This window comes from Cucurbita maxima, unplaced genomic scaffold (assembly GCF_002738345.1).
Source record: "Cucurbita maxima cultivar Rimu unplaced genomic scaffold, Cmax_1.0 Cma_Scf00006, whole genome shotgun sequence".
NCBI lineage: Eukaryota > Viridiplantae > Streptophyta > Magnoliopsida > Cucurbitales > Cucurbitaceae > Cucurbita > Cucurbita maxima.
The window spans coordinates 2,666,856-2,677,127 of NW_019272022.1; the positions used below are offsets into that span (position 1 = coordinate 2,666,856).

At 37.6% G+C, this 10,272-nt stretch overlaps 2 protein-coding genes across 3 annotated transcripts; one reads left to right on the forward strand and one right to left on the reverse strand.

Annotated features, from left to right (window-relative positions):
- The first annotated feature begins 2,626 nt into the window (after positions 1 to 2,626).
- LOC111480448 (sodium/calcium exchanger NCL-like) lies at positions 2,627 to 6,685 on the forward strand. The gene is made up of 7 exons (XM_023125491.1): positions 2,627 to 3,214; positions 4,159 to 4,344; positions 4,608 to 4,789; positions 5,251 to 5,396; positions 5,488 to 5,764; positions 5,853 to 6,161; positions 6,242 to 6,685. The coding sequence occupies exons 1-7, from the start codon at positions 2,824 to 2,826 to the stop codon at positions 6,488 to 6,490; spliced, it is 1,740 nt and encodes a 579-aa protein (XP_022981259.1). The 5' UTR covers positions 2,627 to 2,823; the 3' UTR covers positions 6,491 to 6,685.
- Positions 6,686 to 7,435: 750 nt separating this feature from the next.
- Positions 7,436 to 10,085, reverse strand: LOC111480450. 2 transcript variants are annotated; one of them, XM_023125492.1, is made up of 5 exons: positions 8,798 to 10,085; positions 8,607 to 8,726; positions 8,312 to 8,460; positions 7,862 to 8,036; positions 7,436 to 7,772 (listed from the first exon to the last, which is right to left on the reverse strand). In XM_023125492.1, the coding sequence occupies exons 1-5, from the start codon at positions 9,464 to 9,466 to the stop codon at positions 7,614 to 7,616; spliced, it is 1,272 nt and encodes a 423-aa protein (XP_022981260.1). In that variant the 5' UTR covers positions 9,467 to 10,085; the 3' UTR covers positions 7,436 to 7,613. The 2 variants fall into 2 exon arrangements, with proteins under 2 accessions (XP_022981260.1, XP_022981261.1); XM_023125493.1 differs by having other exon boundaries at positions 8,312 to 8,454; positions 8,798 to 10,084.
- Between the last annotated feature and the right edge of the window lie 187 nt (positions 10,086 to 10,272).

The following is a 10,272-nucleotide window of genomic DNA, read 5'->3' on the forward strand; positions in this document are numbered from 1 at the left end:
GAATTAATAAATATTAACCTTAGGGACGTATTCTCTCCATTAATAATTAATTCAATTATTCGAATGCTCAACGACTTTTTTTTAACCAATTAAATTTTTATTTTTTAAATTTAGTTAGTAATTAATCTTGATTATTACCCAAAGTGAAATTTTAACCTTTTAAAATATTGATATTAAATTATAATTTTATTAATACCATAAAAACTAATTTAAATTTTTTAAATAATGTAGCATCATATCAGTTCATAACTTAGATGGTAAAGGAAAGAAAAGGAATTAAAAAGAAAAAGGAATTTTATTAATAGGTTTATTTTAATCATTAGATGTATCTAACGCCGTCCACGTGTCCGATCATTTCCGGATTGCTCTGCGTCTACGGCCGACATCCCCCGGTATTTAGCGTCCACGTGTCAACCTATTAGTATAAATAAATAAACATATATATTTCTCTATACGCAATTTATTTGCCATGTCAACAAAACAAAAACTCCACCTTGATTTAAAAAAAGCCATGTGGACAGGTTTAAATACTTTAAATAAGTTGATTTATTTTCCCATCCCACGTGGCATGAGTGCCTTTATTGAAAGATCCGTCAAATTATTTGTCCTATTTAAATATATGGATAAATGTAAAAATCAATTTCATAATCTTAGCTCCTTATTTCAACTTTGATTTAGACCTTTTTTGTATTATTTAATTATTAAGTCTCCAATGAATTATTCATTAAGTTCCATCCTTTCAAATTTTAAAAATTAAAACAAAAAAAAAAAAGAATTATAATGATTGGACCACACTATAAATAAAAGATAGCGTCCAATTAAAAAAATAATAATTTCAATATAGATATTAAAAAACATATCCGAGTTAAATTATAAACTCTTAACAACATAAAGATCTTTATGTTAATTTTATAATTATATCAATTATACTAAATATTGAAGATGTCGGGTATTATTTCGATCTGGATCGTCTGTCTGAGAAAGCCCATGGCCACACACATAAGAGAAGAGTAGCCAATCCGGGTGTTTTTTTTTACCGCCGCACAAAGAAAATATTTTGTTGCGAATGAACAAGACCATGACCACCATCCACGGCCTATTTTCGTTCTCTTCCCCGCCCGGGAAGGTGGATCAAAGAAAGGTAGCTTGCTTCTCTCCTGGACGAATGGCGGCTTATGTAGTGGTCGGCTTTCCTACCAGGATGCCTCCTTGCTCGAAGAGCCCCTTTACTATTACTAGTAAGGGCACAGGAAACAAAAAAAAACTTGCGCTAAGGACGTTTTCTTCTCTTCCTTCTCCTCTCAAAAGACCAAGGGAGAGACTGCATCCCATTCCTTCAGTAGCTCTTTAGGTTTCCCACGGATAGCGGTAGCTGGGGCAAAGCCCGCTTTCCTCGCGGAGAATCAAACCATTAAACTTTTGATTTTTATTTATAAATCAATAAAAGATATTTTTCAAAGAACCGAATATTTTATTTTATTGTACGATTCAAAGAGTGAAGTAGATGGCTATGGCATTATCTAAAAAATAATAATAAGATAATACAATATAATTGCCAATGAAATTGAGCCACGTGCTGTCACCTTCACTCCGCAAATATGGTCTCCCTTCCCTTCCTTTTAATTTTTAAAAAATTAAATTACAAATTTTAGTCCGAAAAAAAAAAAAAAAAGAATATAGTTATGTAGGCATGACTCTCACATCAAGTTAAATGAACACGACACTTCACAATGATATAATATTGTCAACTTTGAGTGTAAGCTCTCATGATTTTGTTTTAGGCTTCTCAAAACGTCTCATACCAATGAAGATAGTATTTCTTGATTATAAACTCATGATCATTTCTTAAGTTAAGCGACTGAAACTTTTCATCCAACACATATATTTATTCAATAATCAAGATTTTTCAATTTGAAAATCATTAATTTTTAAACTACGTTAGACTTTTGGTTGAGATCCCAAAAAAATTTAAATAATAAATCATAAGAGATACTTCCACATGTTACGTGCACGTGAACCACTAGATCAATATTACTTTCACATTCCGTATGCCCTGTTGAACACTCTTATATCATGAAAGTTCTAACCACCTCTTTGTTTCGATCTTGTCATATAAGTTCGATTCAACCTGTGGATCTTTTATCTTTGCTCAGAACTACCTTACCCGAAATTAGTTAAATTCTCCATCTTACTATTACACGTGCTCACGTTGCAAATAAATATATAAATATTGAAAAGAACATATATATATATATATATTATATTATATTATATTATATTATAGTCTTACTATTATATAAATTTTTAAAGATGAGTGTAAAATTGAAAATTTGTAATGTTATTAATATAAAATTAAATTTTTTATATAATAAATCAATCAATTAATTTTTAAAAATATATCAACGTCTTAACCGATACAAAATTAATATTTTTTAAATTTATTAATGGAATCCTTTAATTCATAATCCTCAATTTTATATTACGAAAAAGAAACTTTAGTCGAAATAATTATTATATGGACCATTTCCTTTTCCGAAAGAACAATTAAGAATAAATGAAATGATTTGATTATGCAAAAAAAAAAAAAAAAAAAAATCATTTAGAATTTTCAACTTTTAATAATTAAATTAAATTAAATTCTTTCATCTTCCTCGCGGAGAAGATCGCCCTCCTCACATGGAAGCACTGTAAGCCCCACAGGTTCAGTCTCAAAATCTCTCTGTCACAAACCAATCGATCCTTCTTTTAAGCTAATCCCACAGCTCTGTTCTTCAAACCCACTTCATCTCTCTCGCTGCACCTCCAGATTTTGCTCCCATAGCCATGTCCAGACCTCCTCTGTATCTCATCTTCCTCCTCATTTTCTTCCTCCTCTGTGGTCAATCCAACAGCAGTCGATTTTCTTCTATTTCTTCTTCCTCTGATCTGGTCTCCGATGGCGTCAATGAATTGCAGGAAAATTTGCGGCTTAATTCGTTGGAATCTGTCTCTACGCCGGAGGAATCTTGTGAGGAGTCTTATGGGTTTCTTCCATGTACTACCTCTGCTTTGGGGAATCTGTTCTTGATTATCGTTTATGGGTATTTGATGTTCTTGGCTGCTAAGTATTTGTCTACTGGAAGCGAGCTCTTGTTGGAGATTTTGGGACCTGGAATTGTTGGGGGATTGTTTCTTCCTGCGCTTGGTGCTCTTCCTGATGCTATGCTCATTCTTGGTACTTGTTGCTTACTTTTTCACTTTGATGGGTTTTTGAAGCATGATTTCTAATATGGTAGATCACTGGGATTTGTGGAAAATGATTGATAGATCTGCATTTTACTTTGCTTTTCCATTTGTTCATCTTCATACGACCTGTTTGATCGCAGAAATTGACCCGAAAATAAATCAGGAATTTGTCTTTTGTTTATCTTGGCTACTTTTTCAAAGGTTTCGGTAATTGACCCGAAAAAGTGTTTGTTTAAAGTCTCATTTGCTGCTATACTTCTACTTTGTTGGGTTTGAATTTGCTTGGCTCGCGGATCTCTCTGCTTTTGCTAATGCTCACTCTTGTTGCAATTTGTTGTTGATATCAACTTTATCGTACTTCAACTTTTGCTGATTTGATTTAAACCTCGTTGATCAGACCTCAACATCAAGAACCTGAATGATTTTCATCCCTTTTTCTTGAACCGGGATATTTCAAAAGTGTAGCCCTTAGATTCCACACTGGGCACGATTTTTTCCAAAACCTCGTTCATCGAATCGGTTGGAGAGGGACACGAAACATTTCTTGTGAGGGTGTAGAAAATTCTCTCCAACAGACATGTTTTAGAAACCTTGAGAGGAAGCCGGAAGAGAAAGACCAAAGAGAACAATATCTGCGGTGGGCTTGGGCTGTTACAAATGGTACCAGACTCAAACACCGAGCGGTGTGCCAACGAGGATGTTGGACTCCCAAGAGGGTGGATTATGAGATTCTACATTGGTTGGAGAGGTGTACGAAACATTTCTTATGAGGGTGTGGACACCCTCTCCCAATAGACGCGTTTTAAAAACTGTGAGAAAGCCCAAAAGGGAAAGCTCAAAGCTCAAAGAGGACAATATCACTAGTTGTTACAAGTCTAATATCACCATCGATGCATTATTTCAGATAACCCTCTAATCTTCTTTTTTCTATAGTTTCTGGTCTTGCAGGAAGTGCTGAAGTCGCACAAAGCCAGGTTTCTGTGGGAATGGGCCTCTTAGCTGGTTCAACTGTCATGCTGCTCACACTCATCTGGGGCACATGTGTGATTGTTGGCAAGTGTGACCTTCAGGATTCAGTTGCCATAGATTTACAGGATACAAAAGGATTTAGCTTGACTGGTATGTCATTTTGCTTTCATGCAATAAGCCATTGTCATATGCTTTCATTAATATATCCGAAGAAGTTCCGAAGTGTCTGTTTGTGTTCCTGTATGCCTCGTGTGCACGCTACGACTATTTTCACGGGACAATTACTTGGCTGTGTTACATTTGGTTTGTGTTTTTTATGTTGTTCAAACAAGGATGATGGCATTTGTAATGGGTAATCAAGATCTACAAAGATAAGGACATATTTTTTTACATTGTAATTTGTTCTTTGGCAGAATCTGGAGTGAGCACTGATATTTGGACCAGCTATGCTGCCAGGATTATGGTTATATCTGTTGTTCCATTTTTAGTAGTTCAACTTCCACAATTGCTCAATTCAACTTCAGGAAGGCACTTGGCTGTGTTGATTGCTCTTATTATCTCTGTTTCAATGTTCATTATATATTGCCTTTACCAGGTGCGTTCTCTATTTCTTATCGTCTTTTTACGGTTTACTCGACAATTTATTTTCGTCTTTTGGAACTATTTGTCCATACATGGGGAGTAGAACAAGAGCTGAAACGTGAAGGAGGTAAGAGAAGCCGAGTTGGAGAGGTTAACAAGGAGTAATAGTTTTCGCTTTTATTTCTCTTTTATTCTTTCACGAGGTAAATAGGTGAAAAAGCAAATAGACTCTGTCTTCGTCTTTTGACTTTAACTCATTGTCCATAGTAGAGGTCTTTATAACCGTAATTCTAACTCAAATGAGCTTACCTTCCCTTCAAACGTCTTGAATTCGGTGAGCAAGAAACATTGGCGGCTATTCTAGTCTTCCCGAGTCGAAACATTTAGCTGCAACTGAAGGGTCAAGACCTTTACAGTGTACTGGCGTGCTAAGAAACTTGATATCCACTTCATAAGTTGAAAAAATTTGTGCAGGTTTTCCAGCCATGGATTCAAAGGAGGAAACTTGCCTTTGTCAAGCACAAGCATGTTATATTCGGGCTCTTAAAACATTTAAAACAGCAAGCACTTGGAAGACTCCTGACAGAAAGTGGGGAGCCAGATAGAGAAATAATAAAAAAGTTAGTTCGTTGACACAATAAGTTCAATCTTTCATTTTGATCATTGCCTTACATCAGATTCTGATTGCTGCTCAATGAACATTCATGACAGGCTATTTTCAAGAATCGATGCGAATAAGAATGGACTTCTTTCAGCTTCTGAACTGAGAGCATTAATCGTTGGCATTCAGTTTGAGGCGATCGACTTAGATCATGATGATGCTGTTAACAAAATATTGAGTGACTTCGATACTTCTCGTGATAACCATGTCGATTCTATCGAGTTTGCTAATGGGATCATTAGGTGGCTAGCTCAAGTACAAGGAGCAAGAACTGGCAGAGCTGATGATGGTCCACACACATTGAAATACCTGCACAACTTTCATCAAGTAAGTTGTAACCTGGTCGGCGAGCGCTGTAATTTTCCTCTTGATTCTTACCGTCACGTTTCTGAAGCATGACATGATGTATATATAGGAAACAAAGAGAGAGCATGATTTGCTGGATGTCGGGGAACAGAGTGACGAGGTTGTAGAGGGTGTCGAGGAGAGCAAGGGAGTGTTGATCAGAGCCATACTCTTCTTGTTGCTTGGAACAGCCATTGCTGCTGCCTTTGCCGATCCTTTGGTCGACGTTGTACATAACTTCTCCAATGCAACGAGTATCCCTGCGTTCTTCATTTCGTTTATAGCTTTGCCTTTAGCAACCAACTCCAGTGAAGCAGTCTCTGCTATAATCTTTGCAAGCCGTGACAAGCGAAAAACCGCCTCCTTAACATTTTCTGAGGTTTGTTCTTTCTTATATACTTAATATTGAAGTGTGCTGTGTGGGGAAGAATGATTGATATCTAAGCTTCCTTGGTGCAGTTATATGGAGCAGTGACAATGAACAATGTGCTTTGTCTATCTGTGTTCTTGGCTCTTGTTTATCTGAGAGGATTGGTTTGGAACTTTTCTTCTGAAGTATTGGTTATTCTGGTCGTTACGATGATCATGGGACTGCTCGGGAGCTTCCGAACCGCGTTCCCGCTGTGGACAGCCCTGGTGGCTCTCCTTCTCTACCCCCTGTCTCTTGTGCTGGTCTATGTCCTTGATTATGTGTTTGGTTGGTCATAGATGAGTTGGTGTGTTTGAGTTATATATGTTCACAGGAGGTTTGTTGATCTAAATTTCCGGATGTTTTAGACACTCTGCTGAGGCTGTGTTAGACACACTCTACTGTTCTGCTCTCTCTTCTGCTGAGGCTGTGTTAGACACACTCTACTGTTCTGCTCTCTCTTTTATTTGCTTTATTGTTCCTACTTTTGTCAATATACGACCGACGTCTTTGATCACGGTGATATATAACGAGTCAAAATAGACACATATCTATTAGTGGTGAACTAAAATTGTGAGGTTGACGACAATATATAACGAGCTAAAGTGAACAATATCTACTAGAATCAGTTTTGGCTGTTACCAATAGTATCAGAGCCAGACACCAAGTGATGTGTTAGCGAAGACACTAACCCCAATGGGTAGATTGTGAGATTAGATCTCACGTCGGTTGGAGAGGAGAAACCAAGTGATGTGTTAGCGAAGACACTAACCCCAATGGGTAGATTGTGAGATTAGATCTCACGTCGGTTGGAGAGGAGAACGAAACATTTCTTACAAGAGTGTGAAAACCTCTACTTAGCAGGCTGACTGACGATATGTAACAGGAAAAAACGGACAATTTCTACTAGTAATCGGCTTGAGCTATTTCAATTGGTACTAGAGCTAGACACCGAGTGGTGTGCCAACGAAGATGCTAGAACCTCGAGGGGGTGAATTGTGAGATTAGATCCCACGTCGGTTGGAGAGGAAAACGAAACATTTCTTGTAAGGATTTGAAAACCTCTGCCTAGTAGGTGCATTTTAAAACCGTGAGACAAACGAAGTTAGATCCCACATTAATTGGAGAGAGAAACGGAACCTGAACTTCTTTAATTCTTAATTTTTAAAGCAGGCCAACCAAAAAGAGAGGGAAAAAAAATGAAAAAATGAAAAACAAAAAGGCAGCAACAGAAAAAGGCACCAAGAAGAACCAACTTCAGGCTAAGATTTGGATTTCCTAACATAAATTTTGCATAATTTAACCAAAAACCAGAAGTTGTAAGAGAGTAACATACAGGTTTTGTAGCAATTGATTTCTAAGATATGATATGAACACCAGCCACTTTTGGTACCAACAACAAAGCATTAGCCTCTCTACCTTCTACAGCTTCAAATCTAGATCAACTCTTTCTCCCGCTTCCCCCTTGAACTTGTTGTTGTTCACCGCCATCTCGCTCTCTCTCCTCGTTCTTGCCTCTGCAGGTGGAAGGAAGCTGTAGAATGGCTGCTTTCCCGTCAACCTGCCACGTCTCCCTCCTCCCTTCGACATGTCAAATGAAAAAGAAACGATTTTCAGCAAAACACACAACCAAAGCTATGTAAACCATTACGCCCTTTCTCTTTTCTCACCTGAAAAGGATGCGGTTCTGAATCGGAATGCATATGGTTCTGCAGAAGTGGATAAGTTCGAGGGCAGTTGACATTGTTCGAGCTTGGACATGATGTCCAAGCAAGGCTAAGGAAGTTTCCTTTTAAGTCGTCATCTTCTTTGTTGTTTTCCAAGGAACTCGGTGTATGAACCTCTCTGCACATTGAAACAACACTTTTGGCATATATGATTGTATATGTAACAACTCAAGCCCCCCGCTAGCAGATATTATATCCTACGGGCTTCCCTCAAGGTTTTTAAAACGCGTTTGTTAGAGATAGGTTTCCACACCCTTATATATAATGTTTCGTTCTCCTCCCCAACCGATGTGAGATCTCACAATCACCCGACAATATCCGCTAGCAGTAGGCTTGAGCTGTTATAGTATATCTAGAGCATATAGAGTAAGATCAAATCAGGGTTTGTCATACCGACAACTCGGTGCACTTCCACTGCCGTGCGAAGTAGAATCATTTGATCTATTTGGAATAGCTAAGGAATAGTGGTTGTAATTGAAAGTCGGATCGGTTGGATTGTTTGGATTAAAGAGAGACAATCTGTTTGTGCCAACCATCTGTAACTACATAATTTACACAATCATTTTCATAGAAACAGCTATACTTTGAGCTAAACTAAATGCTGGAATTCCACAAACAAGAGCAGAGCATGTTTCAGTGGGGGATAATCTGTCTAGAAAACCATAATGGTTAAAGTAAATGAATTCACCTTCTCTTCCTTGTCTGCCCAGATGGTTGAGTAGTTGCCATAACAATAGCTTTGGTTTGAAGGGGGCTCTATCTGGGTATTAAGGCCAGAAGACTGTGAAGTTGTTGAAGACACATTCACCTGCAAGTTCCATTAATCAAATAGGTATTAAAAAGAATACAATCAAGGAAAAAGAAGAACTCATGGATTACCATTGGAGAAGGTGAATGATTCTGCTGAACTCTTTGAAGGAGTTCGGGGGAAGGCCAGGGAGGGCTAACTTCATAAGGGAAATCGAAATTCGAACGAAACGCCTGACCGGGATGGAACCCACAATTCTCCTTCTCAAGAGAGTATAAACAAGAGCTATGCCATTTGAGAGCATTTCCCTGCTCCAAAATAGAAACTGCAGACAACCCAGTTTCAGATCCACCACTATTTGCTTGATCCACCAATGGAACAGTGAAAGAATCTTTAACAGCCATGTTAAGAACAGGCAGAGGAGGTCCAAACATTAAGGTGGAAGAGGAGAGACTCACTGGAGGGAGCGAGAGGAACGAAGACGAAGACGAAGATGAAGAACGATTGGATTGGCGAAAACTGGGGATTGGTAAGGACATATAAGAGGAGGATTTCGTTGGTGATAATGGAGAAGGAGATGAAAAAATAGCAGCACCAGCACCAGCACCATTCTTCTGCTGTTCTTCTAATCTAATCCTCTCAAGCTGTGCAACACCAAGCCCTCTTTGAGGAACTTTCCTAGGCTTTGGCTTTAGTTTCTTAGAAGAAGATCTACCACTAATACCACCAATTGTCCCAAAACTCCCAAATCTATGATTAAAACACCTCCGTTTTTGCTCTTCTTCGCCCATTCCTATCATCTTCCATCTATGATTCAAAACAAAAACCCAAGATTCTAATACTCCCACCCTAGTTTCAGCTTTCTCAGTACTAAAACTAAAACCCTAGCTCTGTAATCCACTTCACAAAGCATGAAGGATTCTGAACAAACAAGAACCAGATGTACAAAAATCAACACGAATTTCAAAGAGCGAAATGAAGCAAACAAGGCAAGAACAACAAAAAGATTCGAAAGAGTTAGATTGTTCTGAAATCCAGTTACATGTCTGGAAGAAAAAATCAAATCAAATCAAATCAAATCAGTCGAAGAAGAAGGGGGAAGATTTGAAAATAGGAAAAAGAGATTTAGAATAATACATAAGAGAGCGAGAAATCGATTAAGTCGCCCAAATCCTCGCTCCACTCTCCTGATTTCATGGGTAGACCGACTGTGATGGTGAAAAATGAGTCGTATGATCCATCCCCACTGCAATTTACTCATGTGGGTTTGGTTTGGTTTCCATGTAAATCTAAAACCCGTCTCCGAGATTTGCTCACTCTGAAAAATTGGATTTTAGTTCCAACAAAAGCTCGAGGCCAAGCCAACTTTACAACCCAATTCATCGCCTTTAGGATGGGTTTCTTTTTTCTTTTTCTTTTTTTCAAATCCCAATTTCATCTCTTTCCTCCTTCCATTTTAGCCATTTGTCTTTTTCTCATACAAAATATTGTTTTTTAATGCTATAATCTTTTATGTTCTCTCTTATCTGCTATGATCTATTGGGTTATCTTTCTTCTTTAATATCTTTTGCTATCTTTTTTTTTTTTTTTTTTTTTTTTTTTTTTC

What these genes read in the sequence shown, in the direction of transcription:
- LOC111480448 (XM_023125491.1), top strand. Translation starts at nt 2,824, where the DNA reads ATGTCCAGACCTCCTCTGTATCTCATCTTCCTCCTCATTTTCTTCCTC. An exon ending in TTATATATTGCCTTTACCAG is followed by an intron (nt 4,790 to 5,250) that starts GTGCGTTCTCTA and finishes AAATTTGTGCAG; the next exon opens with GTTTTCCAGCCATGGATTCA. An exon ending in GATAGAGAAATAATAAAAAA is followed by an intron (nt 5,397 to 5,487) that starts GTTAGTTCGTTG and finishes CATTCATGACAG; the next exon opens with GCTATTTTCAAGAATCGATG.
- LOC111480450 (XM_023125492.1), bottom strand. Translation starts at nt 9,466, where the DNA reads ATGATAGGAATGGGCGAAGAAGAGCAAAAACGGAGGTGTTTTAATCAT. An exon ending in GGAAGTGCACCGAGTTGTCG is followed by an intron (nt 8,037 to 8,311) that starts GTATGACAAACC and finishes TTCAATGTGCAG; the next exon opens with AGAGGTTCATACACCGAGTT. An exon ending in CAGAACCGCATCCTTTTCAG is followed by an intron (nt 7,773 to 7,861) that starts GTGAGAAAAGAG and finishes GACATGTCGAAG; the next exon opens with GGAGGAGGGAGACGTGGCAG.